This window comes from Takifugu flavidus, chromosome 2 (genome assembly GCF_003711565.1).
Source record: "Takifugu flavidus isolate HTHZ2018 chromosome 2, ASM371156v2, whole genome shotgun sequence".
Lineage (NCBI taxonomy): Eukaryota > Metazoa > Chordata > Actinopteri > Tetraodontiformes > Tetraodontidae > Takifugu > Takifugu flavidus.
The window spans coordinates 9,314,866-9,338,769 of record NC_079521.1 but is presented as its reverse complement, the minus strand read 5'-3'; the positions used below and the strand labels follow the sequence as shown (position 1 = coordinate 9,338,769).

Genomic DNA, 23,904 nt, shown 5'->3' with positions numbered 1-23,904 from the left:
CTCCCTGAGTGCTGCTACAAAATCCTGGAGCGGAGTTTTGGGAAGCGGATTACTATTAACGTCTGTTTGTTAATTTGTCTATTTGAATTCGTTTATACTTGTGTTTTTAGTTTAGCTTGCTAATTAACATAAACTTCAAGTATCTGTTCAAAGAAAAAAACAGGACAATTTTTGTAAAAATACCGAAGTAGAAAACGTTGAAAGCGTTTCCTTTCCCTCCCGATCCATGTTGGACTCCAGCCCGGATGTTGCGCGGCTCCTTCCCGCCGATCTTTGCAGAACACTCGCTCAATCCGGTAACTCCACATTTGAAAGGCAACACGGGGAAGAACCGGCAACCGTGGAAGTGGTGCTGTTGTTAAGAGCCGAGCAGGTTGGTGATGCTCGGTCCTCCTCTACATTACTGCACTCTTCCGGCTGCCTGATTCTGTTTCTTTACTGTTGCTTTACTGGAGCTGCTGCTGAACCAGGGAAAAAGACACAGAGAAAGAATTGTGATGCCGCGGTGTGTGTGTGTGTGTGTGTGTGTGTTCGGGGGTTTTAGAAGAAAACTTTTATGACTGGCCCTGAATCTGGTTGTTTGGACTAGTTCTTGTATTTCCTGCTGTGCGTGTGCGCGTGTGTTTTTGTACTTGATATACAGTATATGTTGAGCACCATAATGTTCATTCTACAAGAAAAGTGAGGACACTTTGGCTGGTCCTTAGAACTTCAAAGGACTATTTGAGGGTCAAGACCTGGGTTTAAGGTTCACTTTAGAATTGGGTTTAGCATAAGTTGAGGTGGTTAGTTGGGAAGGTTATGGTTAGGGTAAGCAGCTGGGGAATGCATTAGGCCTTTAAGGATCCTCACAAAGATAGAAGTACAAGGATGTGTGTGTTTGTGCATGTAAATGTTCTGGCTGCAGTTGATTTTCCACAAGGACGGATCTGGAAAAGTGTGATTCCATTTCTTCTGAAATCTCAATTCTGAGATCAAATTTAGAAGCTTTTCCTTCAGAATTCTGAAAAAGAAAAAAAATCTAAAAAAGGAACTAATGCATATCAAACTTTTGAGGGTGTAAAATCGCTGATAAAGCCTCACTAGTTGAATTAAAACTCTGCACCCAGTGATGTGTATGACCGGTAGCGTGTTTAAATTCTGAGGGTTCCTCTGTACGTGCTGACAACAGCCGTCTCATCTCTGACTCACCAGTTCCAGTAAAACCCGGAGAGCACGCTGTGATTTATTTCATTGCCACGGCAGCGCGGGCATGACGTAATGACCAAGTGTGTGCAGTGAAACACGCTCTGTGATGATGTCGCCATATAGATCTGCTGCTAATTCAGTGTAAACTTACGGCTACTGTCACTGACACAGGCATGTTGACTAAAACACGTCTGGGGAAGCGTTCTCTCAGTGGGCTGTACTCAGGACAGGAGTCCAGTGACATCATCACCATGGAGAACACCGGCACAGGTCATCCTTCACCTCCTCGCCTCTTCTCCTTGCCCTCCAGCAGACCTGTGTCCTCCAGCATCAGCGTTCCCAAGAGGTCAGATTTAATTTTCAATTCAGAAGGTCTCATCCAACATTTGTGTGCTTCCTAACAACAGTCTGTGTCGTCCCACAGACAAACGCCACCACAGGAAGTAGACATGGATGAGCTGATGGCTGCCATGGTCCTTAGTAGTCTGTCCTGCAGCCCGCAGCTGCGTAGCCCCGCCCACTCACACACAGGTACAGCTCCTGATAGGCTACAGTAAGCTACCGCAGTGTTTAGCTATGTAGCATTGGTAATAATTGTTGCCGTTTCAGTTTCTGGAAATGACTGTGGTGGTGGGGACCTCTCAGAAGATAACAGTGAACACATGGGCATTTGCCATGGCAACAGAAGCCCCACCCCTTCTCCACTAATGGCGGAGGTCACTTCCAGTCTGGCCACACCCCCTGAAGAAGGCATGCACATGGATTTGGATCAGGTTTCATCCGATGAGCCGGTGGTCAGAAAGCACAGGGTGAGCGGAGTTTTGTTCGGCTTGAGGCAAATAAAAGCCCACCTCTGTGAGGAGTAATGGCGTGTTTCCTCCACAGAGCTTAGGGAAAACCGCTTACAGGTGTCTGTGGCCATGCTGTGGGAAGACGCTCACCTCCGTGGTCGGAATCAAGCGTCACATCCGGACAACTCACCTGAGGTAAGAATCATCCAACATCCCAGAACAACCTGGACTGACCGACTGACCGTAATAAAGACTGATGTACATATCCACACATTGCTTTCAACATTCCTGTTACTTGAAGTTATATTTACCATTTTTTATGCAAACAAATTACAAATCAAACTTTTCTTTTTTTTCCCAGTATATCTTTTACACATTTGACATATAGGAGTTGCATAATAACATCTACGTGCCACATTTGAAACAAAAATGTTGAACTTTACATATTTAGATTGATTCTGTTTGTCTTTTAACAACTATGAGACTTTGTATTAGCATTGTATCAATGGCTAAAATGTAAAATGTTTGTTTCTATCAGGTTGTTTAGTAATATTGATTGGACTAAATCATTGAAAATCTTAATATTGATACATCGTTAACACTGTAGATTTAGTATATTTTGATTTGTGCTCTCTGGGAGAATCTTTTATCTGCATTAAATGGTTGCTCATTGATCAGTGTGGATCTCTCCTGCCACAGAGACGCTGTTGAGCATGAGCGCTGTGAGGAGGACTTTTACTACACTGAAGTTAACCAGTGGGAGCAGCCGCTATCACTTCCTGTGTCCTGTGGCCCCGCCCCCATCTCCCCCGGCCACTCCTCCGCCCCCTCCTCACCTCCTCGCGCTCCCCCTCCCTCCCCTCCCTCCCCGGCCTCTCCTGCTCTGAGTCGCTCCGCCCCCTCGTCCTCCGGCCTCTTCTGGCAGGTCCAATCAGAGCACTCCTATCAGGTCAGAGGTGCCGATAAATATGGATCACCTGTAACAATATTTACACTCATGCTTTGTGGGGGGGGTATTACAGAAAAGCATTTTCTTACTTTTGTGTATACATCAGTTGTATGATGAATTGTCTAACACAATATTTCCAATTGTTGGATAGGCTCCTCCCCCTGGTCACGTGACCACAACATCTGACCAATGTACGATGACTCCGCCCACCAGCTGCCACAGACAAGTAAATATGATTGGTTCAATTAAACTGTGTCCGCTTGTATGCTAAACATTCACATTTTAGATCAAAGGTCAGCAGCAATTTCTAAGTTATTTGATGTTGTTTAACTATATACTATAAAAACGACGACGCTCCTCACGTTTTCCCTATCTCCCCTCCCCTTCTCAGGGTCGCACTCGCTCCATCAGTGTCGGGGAGCAGTGGCTGCAGCAGCAGGGCGCCCCCTGCAGGTCAGTACTGCAGCACACACACGATCCAAAGAGCTGACGGTGTTGGGTCACGACTGCCTCTGCTCCGCAGGAGGCCTCGCGGCGAGGCAAAGAAGTGCCGGAAGGTTTACGGGGTGGAGCACAGGGACCGCTGGTGCACCGCCTGCCGCTGGAAGAAAGCCTGCCAGCGCTTTACGGACTGAAGCCGCAGGGGGCGGCGGCCCTCTGGGCTGTTCACACACCCACCCACGGAACTGGAGGGGATCGCCGATGACCTCGTGAAGGCATCGCCGCTCTCAGTGGCCGGCCGCCTGATTCCTTCACACCTTTATTGTAAATATATGCATGATGTCGACTCATCTCTGTGGAAACCTCAAACAGTATTTTTCCAGCAGATGTCTGAAAAACAATCGTTTACAAATGCAGTAAAACACACATCAGCTCTACTTGAATACCTTTTTTGCTTACTCTGCATTTTTGTATTATTTTTTTTTATTCCTGAGGGGAAAAACTCAGTTTTATACACATCTGATATTCAAATAAAAGCTTAAATTGTGCCTCTTTGGTTTCAGCCGACTTCAATGCCAAAGAATCAACAGGGATTTTTTTTTCAAATGAATTATTTATTAACAAATCTGCTGATTGTGAGAACAAGGTTTAAATAAAGTTTTATTAAAGGAGATTAACAACACACTGAAAATAAACGTCCTGTAAACTGATAAAAAAAAACTGCTGCAGGGACAGTGGCCGGTCCACACGCTCACACACTCATACGTGACTGCTGTAATAAATTATATGTACACTCCGGGTCAGGTGGCAGAGGTCAAAGTTCAGTCTGCAGAGAGAAAACATACCAGCAACATATTACTGCCATGTCCTGATGTTGACACAGAGGTTCTCAGATAACAGCGTCAGAGGTGAGTGCAGCGCCCCTGGTGGACATCTGCGCACATCAACCGCGCAAACTCACCATTTATCCAGTTTGTTTTGCATGGATTCGCTCTTCCCATCACAGGCGACAATCTTGACCTTGTCAACCTTCACCAGGTCGGTCACCTCTCTGAACTCCACATCGTTCAGGACAAACGTCCACACGTTGTCACAGAACCGGTAGGTGTTGAGAGAACCCTGCGGACAGACGGACACACGCTCAGCTAGAGAACCGACCGGAAATCAAATATATGCAGAGTTTATTCCTAAATTTGCTGCTGATGAGATGACAAACATCTGCCTGAAGAACAACCATGAGCAGATTTAATGTTTGCGGCTGCCCCCGATAAAGCAATAGTCCATCCGATTGGCTCCTGAGTGAACACACACAGCATCCGGACAGAGAAGGCGACGTAAACAAAACTTGGTCAATGACAATTTCATTAAAAGAGATATTTTTTCTACACGACCTCCTCTGGATCATAACTGAGTGTATGAGTGAGTCAGGAGCAGTTTACAGGATCAAAAGACTCTGATCATCATCATCTTCAGCTTATTATCCCTTTAGTCCCCTTTACTGTCATAGACGGACAAATTATCATAATTAAGGGGTCGTCTAATCATTAGGTTAACACCTTAGTCATGCTGCTATAGGCCGAGGCTGCCGGGGTCCAAAAACATGATCACCTGACAGGCCCCTGTCACTCCACTGGGTCATGGTTTCCTCTCCATTCTATCATCTACCTGCCCTCCCCCCTCTCCTCTCTCTCTACCCAGCCCCCCCCCATCAGCAGGAGGGTCCCCCTACATGAGCCTGGTCCTGCTCAAGGTTTCTTCCTGTTAAAGGGGAGTTTTTCCTTGCCCCTGTTGCTTGTTGGGGGTCAGGCCCTGGGATTCTGGAAAGAGCCTAGAGACAATTTTGATTGTAAAAGATGCTATATAAATAAAGTTTGATTTGATTCTAGTGACCATCTAAATACATTTGTCAAGTAAGAGCAGTAATCTGATTATGAGAAATCAGATTTACAAACCTGAATAATAAATAAATAAAAAAAGACAGGAACTTTGAGTCTTATGTGATGCCTACGCACTCCAGAAGAAATCCAATAAAATGACTGAAACATGTAAACCGAGTTATTACTTGTAAACGAGCCACTCAGTCTTGTATCGTTCTCACAGCACGTGCACTCACCCTGAAGTTCACACGGTTGCGGACACGATTAGCCAGAGCCGTGTTGATGGCTTTATCAAACTGGAGCAGGACCTGGAGAGCCAGCTGAGGGGTGATCTGCTGAGTCTGGAACAACAAACAGATTCAGCCAATTGGAGCTGCCTCAGTCCTGCAGAACTTTGCTTCGAATTCAAACAGTTGGCGTTGATCACTGTGCTACAATCCCCAGTTAGCAGAGCTACGCTAAAGGAAGAGAGAAATTCAAATGTGTCCCGAGAGCTGAGCTGTTCAGTAGAAACATTTCAGTTCTGCTTTTCCTCTCTGTATTCTGCCTTCAGAGAAAATAAAATTAACAGATTGGAGGAGGGTACCTTTCAAACTAATGTACATATTTGTATTGACATTTCTGTAAAACAACCCCACAAGTCAGTGTTATCTTCACTTTTAAGAGTAGATCCAGATCTCTGAGGCCAACGACAGCTGGGATTTTAGTGAAGCTTAATCGAACTACTGTAAACTTTACGTTTTAGTCCAGTTATCACTCGCCCTCGGGACGAGGCCTCCCCAAATATCTGGACGACTAAAGACAAACTAGAAGAGCGGAGACCTTCTCCAAAGAGCTCATTTCCCCATAATTCGTGACTTATATGTATATAAGCAGTAGAAACGCGAGGTTAAATAACACGCTAGTTTGCTTTATCGCTGTATGAGAGATCAAAGTCCCTCCAGAATCTGGAACATTAAATGTAATCATCCATTGAATTTATTTAATAAATCATTCAAATCAGTTAATAAGTTATTCTGCAAACAAAACACATAAAAGCTGGCTGCTTCATAACCTCCGTGGCGGCGGTAATAAACTAAATTCCAAGTTAAGCTTTAGCTTGATGCTAGCTAACCAGGACCACCGGTTCAGTAAGCGACGAGCGGCTAGTTCGTGTTTACGGTTCGTGTCACCTGGATAAGCTCGTCCAGACTCTCCTGCAGGCTGTTTCCCAGAGTGGTATTCCTGTACAACTGATAGGCCATCACAAATAATACCAATAAGACGAAGATATTACTTAAATTTAGTCAAACGGTGCAACCAGACAAGCAGCTATTGACGCCGTTTCCTCCCGACTGGAACGAGGGGAGCACAATGAGCACTTCCGGTTTGGTGTTTCAAAATAAAAGCGTTACCATTCAGGTTTGAGCCCCGCCCAGGTGCACAATAATTACAGGTAATTACAGGTCACTGGTAATTAGTGATCCAGCTACAACCTACGCTTGAGAAAAGTAAAAAGAAAAAAATAGAATCACTGAATCACGCCGTCATACATGAACAGAACCGAATCACTGGATAAACACACACATTATCATCGCAGAAATGTTCTGAAGTCCTGATGTGTAAATAACTGGAATAAAAGTGCAATTCTGCTGCATCTGACGGCCGAGCAACTCTTGCTGTAATTCCCTGCAAAGTTCAGCATAATTTCCACTAGATGGCAGAATAAGCTTTGTTTTTATTGGTTCACTGTTGTTTTTATTGGCTGCTGTGGAAGGCTTCTGTACTAATGAATCAGCCACTGACAGCAGGACTGACAGCCCGGCGACTCCATGCTAGACTTATTGGATTATTGTAACCGTGCCGGCAGACTTCAGAGGGACGTTAAAAGACGTCGTGATAACGTGGATGACATGTTCACGCACAGATGACAACATGCTGACAGCTGAGCCAGCGCTCACGCTCGGAGAAAGATGACGTCAGTCATCCAGTCATCCTGATTCATGGGCAAAGTCTCAGGGTGGGACGCACTTGTAACGCCGGTGGGGGGGTGGGGTGGGGGGGGGGGTATGGAGTTTTCATCAACCCCGTGAACCAGCTGATTGCAATCTGTCACATCTTATTATGATAATGAGCTCATTAAAAATGCTTGTTAGCTCCCGTGGAACGATCTGTTCTCAGTGATTCCACTCCTTTTAATTTACACATTTATTTAATTATTGGTGTGTGTGTGTGTGTGTGTGTGTGTGTGTGTGTGTGTGTGTGTGTGACCTAAACTGTCTCATTTTACTAGCAAAGTGAGGACATCTTGTCTGGTCCTCACATCTTCGAAGGCCTGTTTGGGGATTAAGATCTGGTTTTAAGGTTCAGGTTAGCCTTGAGGTTTTAGTTTTTACGATTCTAAACCCTGAACCCTAAAACACAGCTCTGAGAATCAGTCTATGTCCTCACGTTATTTCAGTTATTTCTCTTTTTGGATGGCAATCCATCCAAGGCAGCAAACCATCATATCAAGTTTTAAAAAGCTTTAAATAAGAGAAGAAAGAGCAGCAATGAGGAACAAAAAGAAGACACACCTGCAGCTGCAGCTGATTAATGTATTTTTTAAAAAAAACAGAAGCAAAAACCGAAGGCCATAAGTTTTAGTCAAACCATTCACCAGGACAGAACAGGAGCTGCTTCTAGCTGCAGCAGCGCTGCTGGAACCCTGCTGGGACTTCAGCGCGCCCCTCAAAGTTGCTCAGTTCCTGATCTGCAGGCCCCAACATCGCCTTCAGCCGTTGGCCGCTCCTCGACATCCGCAGGGTGTCTCGGGTCCCACGGTCCCTGAACACATCAGAGCTGTAATCTGAACTTCTTTCTGCACACACACGCTTAAATCCCACTTTGTTTGCGGCCTGCTGACACTTAAGGAAGTGACAAATGGCCATTATTATGGAAAGAAGGTTACTTTTATACACGGCTCGCAGCGTTGAAGGGGGACAGGAGTGGGGGGACCACTCCATCATTGTCAGAGAAACTAATGATAAGATATCATAAGACACGGGACGGCCATGTTAAGATGGAGTGGCCTCCCATCGAGTTTCCATCAGCATTCATCTTGATTGTGCGTTCGCTCCCACTTATCCCGCCTCCCGGCCGCAGGAATGCATCACACACTCGCCGCTTCCAGTCGCACGCAGAGCGGGGCGCGCACGCACCTCGCAGACGGAACGATGATGAACATCTTCTCCACCCACCGCGCTTTAGCGCCTGGTCCATGAAGCCGGAGAGTGTCAGAACTCACTGAGAAGGTTGATGCTGCAGGGGCCAGAAGGCTCTTGATTGGTTGACCTGAGTTTTGATGAACTTCAGAATCTGAGCCATCAGAAGCCCAGACCAACACCTTTTATAAATGGATTTAGACGTTTCCTCACGCCTGTGAGTCAATTCCATCACGTGACTTCATTATCTCACCGCTGATCCTTTAATAATCAATCTCCAGCTCCTCGGTCGTGTCCCCAACACCAGCCAGGTGTGACTGAGAGGCCCAGCGGTGCTGAGTTCAGGCTCATTCAGGGCTTCATCCCTTTGTTTTCCCGCTGCAGCTTCAGGGAAGTTTCCCCCGGACTGCTGGTTAATCCCGGAAAAGACTCTTTCAAATGTGGAGCCTGTTCTGACCAGGCGAGTCCAGGACGTGTTTGAGGAGGATTTGGATTTAATTACCGCAGACGGGGAGGAACCAGCGAGACGGGGCTGCGTTTAAACGTGATCTCAAAACAAAACCAGCCGCTAATCTTCCAGTCGTGGAATATTATCCGGTTTGTGTTTGATTCAGCAGCACCGATGGAAATGAGTTCAACCGCAAATACACCAAAGAAATTGAAGCAGAGAAGAAAGTAAACGCAACACTTTAACTTTGATATTCAAATCTGAGGCGGAGGCTGGATCGGTCCGGTTCTGCTTTGTGTCGGACACGACCAGTAAACGTGGGTTTGATGAGCTGGAGGCCTGAGCGGCAGGTCCAGTTCTGATCTCAGCTCCTCTCTGGGACGATGTCACACACGGAAAACTGTTTTATTTGGTTTCATGTTCTGATTCTTTAGCCTTGTTCTTCCTCTCTATGGGTGTAAATAAAGTTGGGGGCGTCTTTCCACACCTTTTATTTCCCCCTGACCCACTCTCCGTCTCATTCTTCCTCATTTTCCCTGACAAACAGGTTTGCTGTGTAAAGACCATCATTTCCTTTTGTCTTCCGTCTTTATTACAGCGTAAATGCGGCAGATTCATCCTCTCTGACGACTCTCTTCACAGGGCTCTCCCAAGGCGGCGGCGCGGCCGCGTGATCGATGTGACACGGCGAGTTCCCGGCGGGATGAAGGAATCAAAACACCAGGAAGGTTGTGAGGGATGATGGGAGGATTGCAGGAGCGTCTGCAGCATCACAACCATGAAGAAGGTAATGTGCTCTTACTTCTGCAGGCTCAGAGGATAATGGAGCCCCCAGCTCACCGCCGCCACAGAGGACCCTCAACAGGCCGCCGCCTTATTGTGACCGAGCCGGCGGAGCGGCGGCGGCGGCGTGTGGAGAGCGAAGCAATCAGTAGGGCTGGAATTACTGAGCATTTATGTCTGAGCTCAGACCGGCAACAGCAAATCTCCACCCGAAACACCGAAGTTCTTCCATTTTTCTTCCAGACGGCTCTAAGCCCCCCTGAGAGCGGCGGCCCGGCCCGATTTCCTGCAGGTTATCTTTGGGTTTAAATCACCAAATCACCAATCTGCCTCCTGCCAACACCGGGGAGGAGAAAAGCATCTGTAAACGCTGACCTGATCGGTGTTTCAGGGGAGCTTTCTCATCAGAAACCTGATAAAGTTCACCAGGAGACCAGAAGACGTCCCTGCCGGACCTGCGCTAACACTAACGTCTCTGAGGTCACTTCCTGTTTGTGAAGACCCAAACGTGTACGATAAAACAGGTCCGCCGATGCTGCGGAGCTGCTGGTGTGTTTTTGATTGACAGCTGGTCTGGTTCAGTGGGCGGGACTGGCTGAGTTCACAGGTGCCCTGATCAAGGTGACTCACCTGACTCCTCCTCTCAAACCGCTACGGTAGCGAATCTTATAGACGCACCTGAGGAGCCTGGAGGTCCTGGAGATCTTTTGACCTTTCCTCCTTGTCTTTTTTGACTGCTGACCTCTGCCTGGTGACCTTTCACCTTTCACACCAGCCCAAGTTGGGACGGAAGGAGTGAAGTTGTCTGAGGCGCGGCCCCAGAGGCGGCGTGCGCTGCTCCTCCTGGAGGAGCCGTTGAGGTGATTTCAGCAGCAAACGTCCCGTTTAAAGCGTCTGAATGTGAGCGCCGACGCTCGGTCTGGTTAAAAAGCTCAGTGATCACCGGCCGCCATCGGAGGAGACGGCCTCATTAAACCGGCACTTTTTCCAAGTCGGACTCAATAAATCTGTGTAAATTAACAAGGCATTACTAAAGCTGCTACATTAAATTTGCATAGTGCGTTTAATGAATCTGCAGGCGCGAGTGGAAAGGTCTGCCACTGTGAACCCGCTGAATTAGCATAACTACTTCCAGCATGTTTCTGAAATAATGCTCTCATTTGCACATCACTGAGTTGGCTAATTCTGGCGCCGGCGAGGGCGCCGTAATTAAGGAATCCCACTTTCATTTTTAATGAAGTTTATGTTACATCGATCCTGACAGTAATGAGCGGGACGTGAAAACAAAAAGGCTGCTAATAATTAAATTCACAAACCGGAGTGAGAGATAATAACTCCTGAGGAGGAATTACATGACTAATTATTAATTAAATATTCATAGTGTCATTCAGCGGCGCCACCGACGGCGACCGCACGCAGCGAGCCGCCGTGGCGCCGATGGAGCCCAGATGCCAAACGGCTTTTATCTGTGAAGGACTTGAGAGGCTAGTAACGACACTCCAGACTATCATCATTCACAAGCGCCCCAGAAACACAGCCCGCTCTAATTGGCTGTCGTCACCATGTGACCACACCGCCAGTTCTCTCCGAAATGAGCATTAAGGCTCGTGACCACTCCAATCCCAGGTCAGAGGGAAAAGTTTCAGCACAGCCACCCTCAGCGGGAACACGTCCTGCACGGACGACCAGATGGACCCCTGCTGGGCGGCTGCAGTACAGACACAAAGAGCAGCAATCAGGAGAAAACAGCGCTTTTTTCTGAACAACGTCAGCTGACCTGGACTAAAGATATTCAGATCACGCTCGTGTGGATGTAAACGCAGCAGATTAGACTGAATCTATGAACCGGGAATCTATGCAATATTATAAAATGTGTTTAGAGTCGCTGTAGTAACTGTAATAACTATGTAACAACTACATGTATTTTTACTTTTGAAGTTTGTTTGGTGAGGTGAAGGAGAGGTGATAAGGAGGAGTGACAAAGAGTTAAGGAGGAGGACAGAAGGAGCTGAGAATGAGGACGAGGTGATGATGAGGTGATGACGAGGAAGAGCAGGTGGAGAGGAGGTGAGGAGGACGAGGTGAGGAGGAGGAGAAAGAGGTGAGGAGGAGGAGGAGGTGATGAGGATGCGGTGAGGAGGAGGAGGTGAGGAGCAGGAGGAGGAGGTGATGAGGACAAGGTGAGGAGGAGGAGAGAAGGAGGTGAGGAGAAGGAGGTGATGAGGACAAGGTGAGGAGGAGGAGGAGGTGAGGAGGAGGAGGAGGAGGAGGAGAAGGAGGTGAGGAGGAGGAGAAGGAGGAGGAGGAGGAGAAGAGGTGAGGAGGAGGAGAAGGAGGTGATGAGGACAAGGTGAGGAGGAGGAGGAGGTGATGAGGATGCAGTGAGGAGGAGGAGAAGGAGGTGAGGAGGAGGAGGAGGTGATGAGGACGCGCGGAGGAGGAGGAGGAGGAGGTGATTATGAGGTCGGGCTGCTGTATCGGGGCTCTGGTGTATTTATTGAAGCTGCAGCAGGACGGCGGTGGGCTGAGAATAGAGCGTTCCCATTGGTCCCCCTCATTCCATCAATCCCAGTCAGCTCAGACCTAAACTGGGACGTCTGAAATCAAGTGAAATATTCCCACAGCGATATTCTGAGTGAAGGTGCGACCCACTCCATTGGGTTTATGGAGGCGCCTCGGGAGGCGACTGCTCGCTCTCCGAGAAGATGGTAATAATCAATCACACCAGTGATCAGTCACACCAATAATCAATCACACCAGTGATCAGTCACACAATAATCAATCACACCAGTGATCAGTCACACCAATAATCAATCACACCAGTGATCAGTCACACCAATAATCAATCACACAGTGATCAGTCACACCAATAATCAATCACACCAGTGATCAGTCACACCAATAATCAATCACACCAGTGATCAGTCACACCAATAATCAATCACACTAAGGATGAAAGAAAGTCTTCTTTTAATTAAAACTGAAAGCAAATAGGACTCAGGTTCCAATAGCCAAGACTCTGATCTATAATCAATACTGTTCTCTCAATAATGATGCCACTGCTGCACTAATCATCCGTTAATGAGCGCCGGGCTCTGATTGGCTGCTCTCCACAGGCTCTAATCAGCCAATCAGCCTCTAATTAGCGGCGCTGCAGCTCGTTAACTGTCAGTTTGCTTCATCAGCTGCTTTAATGGTTTTAATGGTGAGCACTGAGGCTGGACTGGGACGTCCTGAATCTGCTCAGAACTCGGAACAATTCTGCTCCTGAGAGAACCCATAAAACCTCTTCATGGAACTGGTGGAACTGGTGGAACTGGTGGAACTGGTGGAACTGGGGGTGTTGGTGCTTCCTATGGTGCCGTGATGGGGAAGGAACAGGCAGCGTGCTGGGTGCTAACGACCGGAACTCTTTCAACAGCCCTGCTTACTCGTTGTGTGTGTGTGTGTGTGTGTGTGTGTGTGTTAGGGGGCGTTACAGTTATAAGACATGTTTTAAGTATGTTTTCCACTTTTTTCTTTTTGTACCAGAAGATCATCATCATGTGACCCCTGCAGCAACTGAGGTTTATTTCTCTCTCTGTCTCCTACACACACTCACACACAGTCACAGCTTTTGTTGGTTCTCTTCTGACATGTTTGACATGCTCCTGATTCATGTCTGAGTGTGTGTGTGTGTGTGTGTGTGTGTGTGTGTGTGTGTGTGTGTGTGTGTGTGTGTGTGTGTGTGCGTGTGTGTGTGTGTGTGTTACAGGGTTGTTAAAATGCAAAGCAGCCGCAGCAGCACTGGTACTTCAGCACGCTTCTCATCATCCTTCAACACTTCTGCCCTCAACAGTTCTCTCTCTCTCTCTCTCTCTCTCTCTCTCTCTCTCCTCTCTCCTCTCTCTCTCTCTCACACACACACACACACACACACACACACACAGGGGGAGAAAGAGAGAGAAAAGGAGAGACAATCTAACTGGAACACTCTCTTTTACACTTACACTTAGACAAAGCAGCTCAGCTGGAACTGAGGGGACCTTCAGGTCTTCGGGTGTTTGTGTTGTGTTGAACATCAGCAAAGAAGCTCTGTTGTTGGTCAGTGTTGATTAGTGTGAAGGACACATGGAGGAACCTGACTTCTGTCTAATGAGTGGAACATTAGGAACAGTAGTGGGTCTCTCTCTCACACACACACACAGCGCGCACACAAAACACCTGCTAAAAGCCGCATAGATCTATTAAAACAAAATCAACAATATGAATAATGACATAAAACTTGTTTTTAGCTCCAGATTTAGTGAAATGTGCTTACTCATCTCTCCTCCCTTTATGCTCAAATATGCTAATTAATGCATAATTATTTGGTTGCAGATTCTCTGATTTAGCTGAATTCTGTTTAAAATGCCTCATTAAAATTCGAATGCAATCAAATTTTATAAATATATATATTTCATGTTTTTTTATAAATAAAAAAAAGAGATTTAATCATAATTATATATATTATTTGAATTTGTAATTATATGTACATATTATTGATACGATTAAAAGAACTCCCGAGTTAATGCATTTCAAACTGTGATATATAAAGTCTGAGTGTCTCTGGATTATCCGGATCGTGTCTCTGCATCCTGAACGCACCTCCTAATTATCAGCTGTCAGGTCAAAGGTCAGACCCTCATACGACAGCGCGCGCACAAAAATCCTCAGCGTAACGTGAATTGATGTCACGCGAGCATCCCGTTAACGAAACACTGGGATTAGACCCGGTTTGTTGTTGTAACTATTTAGTATTGAATAGTCAGCAAAACAGCAAATAATATCTGTAATAATAATATTAAAATAAACTGAATAAGACTTATTACATTTTTGATCATCGTTGATTTAGCTAAACAGTAAATAAAATAATTGTTATCTAAAATGTGAAAAAATCTAAGATTCCGGTCATATCAGTTATCATCAATATTACACTTTTTATGTCTGATTTTATTCGAGTAACATTATTTTCATCATTTCGACTCACGCGCCTGCGCACGCGCGCACATACGACCCCACACACATACCTCCACAGTCCCAGGGCGGTGCGCGTCCTCCCGACAAGGCGCCTGTTTTCCGGCATCTCTCGGCATTTCTCCCGTCGCAGCTCCAAACTGAAGCGCGTATGTGTGTGTGTGTGTGTGTGTGTGTGTGTGTGTGTGTGTGTGTGTGCCGAGCGCGCGCGCAACGAAGCCACCTTCCTCCCCGCCCCCTCCCCCTGCTCTCACGTGACCCATGAACGTCCCATTAATGGAGCTCCTCTCCGGCTCCCCTCCGCTCCTGTCACCGCGGACCGGGACAGACCCGGGCAGGGACATGGAGGAGACCGCAGCCGTTTAGCGCAGCACGACAGCGGCCGCACCGCGGTGCACCTGCCGCAGACTCCTGGAGCAGCTTCTTCAACTTTTCTTTAAGTTTGACGCTGCGCTGCGCTCTGACAGCGGAACATGCGCACCGGGGACTCGGACTCTTAATGCTGGTGCGCGCTGAAGAACTGGAACCGCTCGGAGAACGTTTGGGCAAAGAGCCTTTTCAGAACCATGCCTCGCCCGGGGAGGAACACGTACAGTGACCAAAAGCCACCTTACTCCTACATCTCCCTGACGGCCATGGCCATCCAGAGCTGTCCGGAGAAGATGCTCCCACTTAGTGACATCTACAAGTTCATCATGGACCGGTTCCCGTACTACCGGGAGAACACTCAGCGCTGGCAGAACTCTCTGCGCCACAACCTCTCTTTCAACGACTGCTTCATCAAAATCCCCCGCAGGCCCGACCAGCCCGGGAAGGGCAGCTTCTGGGCTCTGCACCCGAGCTGCGGAGACATGTTTGAGAACGGCAGCTTTCTGCGCCGCCGGAAGCGCTTCAAGGTGGGCGGTCTGCAGGCCACCGACCCGCTGGCACCCAGCAAGCCTCACGATGCCGCGCATTACCTGCAGCACCAGGCCAAGCTGCGGCTCAGCGCGCTGCACGCTGCCGCGCACCTCCCCCAGGTCTCGACGGGCTACAGTCTGAACCCGGTGTCCCAACCCTCCAGCTTCAAACACCCATTCGCCATCGAGAACATCATCGCCCGAGAGTACAAGATGCCAGGCGGGTTGGCGGCCTTCTCCGCCGCCGCGTACCCTCTCCACAACCAGCTGAGTCCGGCCTGGCCGCACATGTACGGCTCCGGGGTGGACACGGCCGCGCCCATCAGCGAGTTCTCCCCCTACGGCATGCCTCTCAAGTCCATCTGCCACGGCGGCCAGAGTCTCCCCGCCATCCCGGTCCCTATCAAGCCCACGCCCACCTCGGTTCCGGGCCTGCCGGGGCTGCCAGCACACATCCCGGCCTTCCTCGCTAACTCCCCCCAGTCTCTGAGCCCCACTTCCCCGCACGCAGCCACCGGCCAAAGCAGCCCGGCAGCGCCCGGAGAGCCGCTGTCCTCCGCGGCCTCCGCGGCGCTGCAGTCCGCCGTGGCGGTGCACTGACGGGATCTGCAGAACTTTACCCCCCCCGCTCTTAAAGAAATGTTTAAATAAAACCCCCCAAAGCGTGCGTTCGAAGCGGCTGACCTCTGACCTTCCAGTGATTTATTGCCGAATGTTTTGTCTGGACCGTCAGTTCCGGCTCGGACGGAGACAAACGATCCGCTGCTTTTGTGTCTTTTCTGCTGCGTCTGAAAGAAAAGTGGCAGATTAATGAGGCTCCTTCTGTCTGCAGACCTGAATATGAGCCAACAGGTCCGAAAGCGGGACCACGCTTGTGTCACGAAACCGTGGGTTTACGCGAGAAACTTAAAACTGAACCTGAAACTGATGCACTTTTTCAATTAATGATTTTTAATTGCTCGGCCTTATTATTTTTAATGAAAAGCTGCGCATGAAACGTGTGTTTGTTTGTTTGTTTGTTTGTTTGTTTGTTCGGTTTGTAAATATAAACTGTTCTCCTCACGTCTTCCTGCTCGTTAAACTGTTTTCGTTCCGTCAATTTATGGAATTTTATTTTGGTTTCTGAGCCGTTTCAACAGTGAATGTTCATATTTCTCGAAAGTTTAATTCGCTTCAGAATTAAAAATCAATTTTAGAGTAAAATAATTTACAGTGAAATTGGAGATCGCGATGCTTTTTTCATCACAAACGAAAAACGACCCAATTTGTTCGATGTTGAAATCTACACTAATCAAATCTCCTCATTAACTCAGAGCAGATTCGGTTTTATACCGGTGAAGCGTAAATTTATCAATTTATCAACGAATCAAACTAAATGCAACATTTTTTCCCAGACATAATTTTTATTCCTTAACATTTTTTTTTATCTATCTCGATTATAAAGAACATTAAACTTTTGATTCATAAACCATATTTAGAATAAATAACCATAATAATAATTGACACCTTTAGACTAGGTTCGATTAAATAATCCCATAATTTCCTCCTTTTGTAGATCTTCCAATAATTAGAACAAACTAATCAGAGTTTGAATATTGACTGATGAAACTTTACTTCCAGAGTTTTGACGCAGCCTTTCCTCTGAATTTTCTTTCATCAGTTGTTATTTTTAAACCTCATCTGCAGAAGTTTAGTTCATCTTTGTAATTTGTTTTAGTTCTGTTTCCAGAACAACACAAATTTAAATCCAGAACTTGACTAATTTTAGTCACTTCGACATTAAAACAGGTTCCATTTTACAGGAAGGGTTTTATATATTTTTCCTCACTTTCATTTTTCACTGGATGAAGATGACGAGGACGGTGAAGATGGAGTCGTGACGCAGCCGATGGTCGCTGGCGTGCAGCCGATGGTCGCCAGCGTGCAGCCGTCGGGGCCACTGAGACCCTGAAGGTTGCTTAAAAACATCAAAGCTCACCTTTGATTTCTGAATGTTGTCGATCACCATTTAAACGTGGCCCCATGATCATTGTGCTGTCGGTTCTAACAAATGTTTACAGACAAACATTAAAATAAAGATGTCGATAAAAATGTGATGGAATAAAAATAAAATAAAAAGTTCATTTCAGAAGAAGTGTGAGGTTCTTCTATGTGTCACAGCTACAAAGAGTCAGACAGAACAGAACAAAACACAACACAACACAACACAACAGAACAGAACAGCTTAATCGTGGCTGTAACTCAGTTTGAGGTCCCGTTGTTCTAACAGGGTAGGAGGAAAACATTGGGTCAAGGCTTGAATACATATAAATTATTATTATTATTATAATGAAAGAGAAGTGGTGCGTTCACAGACATCAGTACAGCAACGTCCAGGTTGAATGTTCTGGCTGTGGGGTAGAACTGTTGGTTCTTGTTGGGGACGGTCTGGGACCTGGACTGGTGGCTCCTGCAGTGTTCTGTGATCTTCTGCAGAGGTTGGGAGGAGCAGCTAACGATGATGAGCAGCTCTTCCTCTTCCTCCTCCTCCTCCCACTCTTCCTCGTCCTGGCTCTGGTGGGTGTGGAGGGTGGAGGGCAGCAGCCCTTCGGGGCAGAGCTGACACTTAAAGCAAGAAACACTTCATCCAGAACTTTAAGTTGCACTTTGATACCAGTAATGCAAATATTCCACACACTACAAATGCTAGCGTGATAAATGCTCATTAGAGGGAAATTATTGTTTTGTTGGAGGCTCCGCCCACTCAAAGCTGCCTGCCCAATCAGAGAAGAGCCCAGCTGTCACTCAAGGCTTCTCCATCACTTTGAAGCCAAAATCAACAAAAAAATCTGATGATAAATCATAAAAGGGAGGAGCCTTTTTCCCCTTCACCGTCCCAAGCAGTTTTGCAACCAACCACCAGGGGGTTCCACTCCTTTAAACATCATTTCATGGACGTCTCATGTCGGCCATCTTTGTCGTTGGCATTTGGTCTTAAATCCGTTCCTTGCTCAAAGTTTTGCTGGCAGATTTTTATCGGAGTTCCTCGTGCGAGTCTGGCAGAGCTGGACGCCAGCCCAGGAACTCACACGTGCAATTAAACGGAGACATCATGTGGGCATCCATCGGCGGCACACACTCGCCGCACACTCCTCAGTAATTAATCATAGCAACAATGGCATTAATTAATTAGCTTTGAAAAGGCGCGACAGCGACGTGTCCCTGAACGTCTCACCACAACACTAATTAACAGTCTTCTGAAATGCTCAGGAGGAGGAGGAGAACAAGCACCAGAGAAGAAGAACATCATCATAGTGGTGATGATGACACAGAGCGACACCCCCCCACCCCCCCACACACAGACGCATCCCGCCTTCTGCCCACCAGCAGCATGGTTTATTTACATCATGAATGGATTCATCAGCTGATGAAAGCATGAAAGAAAGAGGGAAGAGAGGAAATGACTCAGAGGGAGCGAGACTACGACCCAGGGTGGCTCTCCTTTACCATCAAATAAAATCGTTATGCTTCCCGTTGCGTCCCGCCAGTTGTGTTTCAGGTCTGTGGACTTGGTCGGGTCACTTCCCATTTGACGTCTTTTGTGTTCAGCATCGTTTTGTCACCACCGACAAATATTAATTAGACTCTTTTGAATTTGGTCAATTTTAAGTTCCAATAATATCATCACGTTTTTGGTATTCTCTCCAATAAAACTGACGTCTCAGGGTTGAGCTGAAGGTCCATGTTCTGGTCCTGGTCGTGGTGTGGCCTCAGGGCCTGATTGACCCCTCGGTGTCCCGCAGTGGCATTTCCTGTTCTCGTGGCAGTGACCCGATGACCTGGGAGTGTTTGGGGTGTCGGACCTTTGAAGTGCAGCGCTGAGGTGTTGGGTTATGGCCTCAGTGGGCCAGAAGTTAAAGGTCAACAGGTGATAGCGAGCTGGAGGAGAAATCTGTGAACACACGTTATCAGCAGACAGCCAATCAGAGAGCAACAAATGTCTGAATCTTAACGGCGACTTGAACCAACAACCATGAAGATTTACATTTGTTGTTACGATGTCTTCAGTCACTGACCTCATAGGTCAAAGGTCGACGTACTCTGATTCAGGATGGTTGAAGCGGTCGGCTGTGCTGACATCTGTGGTGTGTGTTGTGTGTGTGTGTTAGCTACCTCCCCAACTCACGCACGACTGTCAAAGCTCACAGTGGCACATATGGGGGCGGAGCCAACAACTGAACAGATGACCACGGTCACACAGGGAGGTTTAGTATCACATACACACACTGACATGCAAACACACACTGACACACACACACACACCACATACACACTCACAATACAAAGAAACAAGATCTAAGGATCTAAGACAAAGAAGCCGAGAGATAGTAAGACACAATCACAGGCACACACATGCTCTCATTCTTACTCTCTCTCTCTCTCTCTCTCTCACACACACACACAACACCACACACACACACAACACACAACCCACAAACACACACACACACACACACAAACGCACTGTTGTTATTTGGGTCACACATGAAATCACCTCTAGCTGAACAGATGATTATTAACATGTTGGCAGCCGGTCGTCACGGCGACAGATTGTGTTCTTGGTGATCTGCCTGACGGCGCCGAAGGGGAAACCAAGAGACGGGTGTAAGCAGTGTGACACGCGTTAGCTTAGCACTGATGTGAGGAACATTGTTGTGTGAGATTTTAGTAGGATTTGACATCAGGATGATGAAACTCTGAAGTTTTGAACACTTTATTTTTCACCGTCATCACGTTTGTCAACGTTTCCAGAGTAAACACCCCCGTACCACAGTTACCCCCTACGTTGACAGTAATGCCCCGTTAGCGTGTGTACGGAAAAGTACTAAACCTTTACCACAGGTAGGTACCTCCGTGGTGGTGTGTGGACAAGAAAATTCCAAATGCAACAGTCAGAATAAAATACTTGTCAGAAATATCAGCGTTGTGACAGATTTGCCTGTTTCAGCAGTTTCCTCAGGAGAATCACAACCGCTGAAGCTGTAGCAGGTTTCCTCTACACCTTCAGCGTTCCGCCTCTTTCTTCCATTGTTCCTGTGTTTAACGCTGTTCTGCTCTGACTGGAGGCATCCAGGAACATCACACACTGAAGCGAGCACTTCACTGCCTGTAGGAAAGTTGAACATTGTGACGGTTTTTGGATCTTCCTCCTCATCTTCCACCTCCTCACAGCTCCTTAAATGCTGGCGAGTTTTGAGATCCACGCTCAAGGACTTAAATGTTGGCACGTGGCTGTTATAACACTGTTATTACACAGTTGGAGGACGAGGTCTGGACCTTTGTCCTACATTTTCCTGCTGACGTGAATGAGTGAACACTCTCTCATCTGTCTCTTCCTCCTGACGCCCGGAAACCGCCGAGCCATTTTTCTTCTTCGCCGGTTTTTCCGTCCGTCAGCGTTGGACGAACTGACGAATCGTCTGCGGCGCCTCGATCAGTCTGTAAAGTTAAACAGGCGTAAAAAGCTGCAGGAACTTTGACCTTCACAGCTTAACTGAGCAGGACCAGTCAATCATGTGTGCAAGGCCTCCATCTACTGACACCCCCCTCTCCCCTCTCCTCCCCCTCCCCTCCTCTTTCCTCCTCCTCTTCCTCTCCTCTCCTCTCCTCCCCTCTCTTCCTCTCCTCTCCTCTCCCTCCTCTCCTCTCCTCTCCTCTCCTCTCCTCTCCTCTCCTCTCCTCTCCTCTCCTCTCCCTCCTCCTCTCCTCTCCTCTCCTCTCCTCTCCTCTCTCCCTCCCCTCCTCTCCTCTCCTCTCCTCTCCCTCCTCTCCCCTCCTCTCCTCTCCTCTCCTCCCTCCCTCCCTCCTCTCCTCTCCTCTCCTCTCCTCTCCTTCCTCTCCTCTCCTCTCCTCTCCTCTCCCTCTCCCCTCTCCTCCTCTCCTCTCCTCCCTTCTTCCTCCCCTCCTCCTCTCCTCTCCTCCTCCTCTCCTCTCCTCTCCTCTCCTCTCCCTCTCCCTCTCTCTCTCCTCTCCTCTCCTCCCCCCTCCTCCCCTCCTCTCCTCTCCTCTCCTCTCCTCTCCTCTCCTCTCCTCTCCCTCTCCTCTCCTCTCCTCTCCTCTCTCCCCGTCCTCTCCTCTCCTCCCCTCTCCTCCCCTCCCTCCTCTCCTCCTCCTCTCCTCTCTCCCTCCTCTCCCTCTCCTCTCTCTCCTCTCCTCTCCTCTCCCTCCTCTCCTCCCCTCCTCTCCTCTCCTCTCCTCTCCCCTCCTCTCCTCTCCTTCTCCTCTCTCTCCTCTCTCTCCTCTTCCTCTCCCCTCCTCCCCTCTCCCTCCTCTCCTCCTCTCCTCTCCTCTCGCTCATCTCTCCTCCCCTCCTCTCCTCTCCTCTCCTCTCCTCTCCCTCCTCTCCTCTCCTCTCCTCTCCTCCTCTCCTCTCCTCTCCTCTCCCCTCCTCCCCTCTCCTCTCCCCGTCCCCGTCCCCTCTCGCCTCCCTCACCCTCCCCTTCCGTCTCGCCTCCTCCTCTCCTCTCCCCTCCTCTCCTCTCCTCATTCCTCTCCTCTCCTCTCCTCTCCTCCCCTCCTCTCCCTCATCCTCCCCTCCATCCCCTCCTCTCCTCTCCTCTCCTCTCCTCTCCTTCCTCCTCTCCTCTCCCCTCCCCTCCCCTCCCCTCCTCCCCTCCTCTCCTCTCCTCTTCCTCTCCTCTCCTCTCCTCTCCTCCTCCTCTCCTTCTCCTCTCCTCTGTCACCATGGTAACAGCTACCCCACCATAACATTTCTGTCTCTAAGTACTAAACTCACATTGTCTGGAATTCAAAGGAAGTTGGATTTTCTGGTTTTATGGATTTCCTTTGTTTAATATTTGTGATTGAACTTGGAGAACGTCTGGTCCCTCTGAGGACCCCCTCCCCCGGGACGATGTCCCCCGGGACGTCCAGCCTCTTCACTGTTAATGTTGCCTCTTAATCTGGGGTCTTAGAGAACATTAAATATTTAATGAGGAGTTTAAACAGGAGCCGGGACTGCCTTTGATCTCTGGGTGTCAGCATCTCATCTGCTCTTTCATCCCTTTGATCCAGTTTTGTTGTATTTTGTTAAAGGTGCTGCTTGGCTGGAACCATCAGCGTATTTTTGGAAGCTGTCATGTTTACATTCATGATCAGGACGCCACCGCTCTGAAAACTGACACCTCCAGGCACCCAGAGACCCGGGGCCACCTCAGGCCACGCCTCCTCGCCGCCATATGCTCAGATAACAAATCAAACATCGTCTTCTTGGCTCATTAATGTTGGACGTGTGACAGAAGCTCGTTAAGTTTCCTCGACCTATTTTTCCACCATTTTGACAATTAGAATACAAACGATTAAAGTTTAGACTTTAAACGACTGCAGTCATTCGCTAAAACTGACTGAGGAATCGGGGCTAATTAGCCGCTAACGCTAACAGTGGATTGTTTTCTGTTCCAGAGTCGACATATTCAAATTATGACGTTGCTGTGATCCTGCGATCATAAACGCACGTACGCTAACGCCAGTCATGTGACTTGCTCTTGATCCGTAATCTGTCCCGTGAGCGGGAACCAAGAGTCCGCTGTTGGTCTGTAATCGTAGCGGAGCGCCGCCGCCGCCGCCGCCGCCTTCCCCGGTGCTGTTGTGTTATTGTTGTGATTATCGTAGAACAAACATAAGCTCGGAGAACAAACGTGTGTGTGCAGACTTGGCATTATTATTAATAAGAAGACGGAGCGCTCGTCTTCGTGGGTCCCGGCGGACAGCGTCTCCTTCTATTAGCCCGCGGGGTCACCGCCGGCCCGCTCCCTTCTCCTCATTGGCTGAGGAGATAATCCTGAGATAAATCCTCCGCCGTGCCCTTCACAGTTGTCATAGCGCGACCATAAACAGCATTTATAACAATCTGCGTCGCGGGGGGGGGGGCCTGCTTAGCATGCAGAACAGATGAAGATGGTCTGCTTAGAGCCGCCGCTCCATGCGTGACAGACAAACGGACTCATGGGAAATGTTCTGTCTCCAGCACGTTTAATCTCGGCGTCCAATGAGCTGCGGCGGCGGCTGACACGCTGGAAACAGACCGAAAACTGTTATTTACTGTGGGGAAAAGACAGCCCCTCCGCTCAGAACACGACAGGGAGGAACTGTTCTGTTCTGGTGGAATTCTTCACTGGTTCCTGGTGGTCAGCTGACCGACCCAGAAGGAAAACAAAGGAAAAGAACAAGACTGAAATCTCTGGGCTGAGATGCTCGGGGTTGTTGGTTCAAGGCTGAGCAGCTTCTTTATGCAGAATAACGGGACAATTGCAGATGTGTTTGGGTGGAGTCAGTAAAAATGATGTGTTCAGCATCTAAGGGCCAGAACTGGG

The 23,904-nt window shown here is 48.1% G+C and overlaps 3 protein-coding genes across 5 annotated transcripts; 2 read left to right on the top strand and 1 right to left on the bottom strand.

Annotated features, from left to right (window-relative positions):
- Positions 1-107: 107 nt before the first annotated feature.
- Positions 108-3,917, top strand: LOC130520195 (zinc finger protein 395-like). Of its 3 annotated transcripts, none has more exons than XM_057023847.1 (9): positions 108-373; positions 1,360-1,534; positions 1,613-1,719; positions 1,798-1,997; positions 2,074-2,174; positions 2,679-2,928; positions 3,080-3,154; positions 3,320-3,381; positions 3,452-3,917. In XM_057023847.1, the coding sequence occupies exons 2-9, from the start codon at positions 1,362-1,364 to the stop codon at positions 3,561-3,563; spliced, it is 1,080 nt and encodes a 359-aa protein (XP_056879827.1). In that variant the 5' UTR covers positions 108-373; positions 1,360-1,361; the 3' UTR covers positions 3,564-3,917. The 3 variants fall into 3 exon arrangements, with proteins under 3 accessions (XP_056879827.1, XP_056879838.1, XP_056879847.1); XM_057023858.1 differs by having other exon boundaries at positions 370-505; XM_057023867.1 differs by lacking the exon at positions 108-373 and adding an exon at positions 542-1,268.
- Positions 3,918-3,962: 45 nt separating this feature from the next.
- gtf2a2 (general transcription factor IIA, 2) lies at positions 3,963-6,608 on the bottom strand. The gene is made up of 4 exons (XM_057024142.1): positions 6,419-6,608; positions 5,483-5,587; positions 4,331-4,488; positions 3,963-4,195 (listed from the first exon to the last, which is right to left on the bottom strand). Coding segments are annotated over exons 1-4 (336 nt in total). The 5' UTR covers positions 6,491-6,608; the 3' UTR covers positions 3,963-4,194.
- Positions 6,609-14,937: 8,329 nt separating this feature from the next.
- Positions 14,938-17,889, top strand: LOC130520229 (forkhead box protein B1-like). The gene has a single exon (XM_057023920.1). The coding sequence runs from the start codon at positions 15,221-15,223 to the stop codon at positions 16,151-16,153; it is 933 nt and encodes a 310-aa protein (XP_056879900.1). The 5' UTR covers positions 14,938-15,220; the 3' UTR covers positions 16,154-17,889.
- Positions 17,890-23,904: the final 6,015 nt, after the last annotated feature.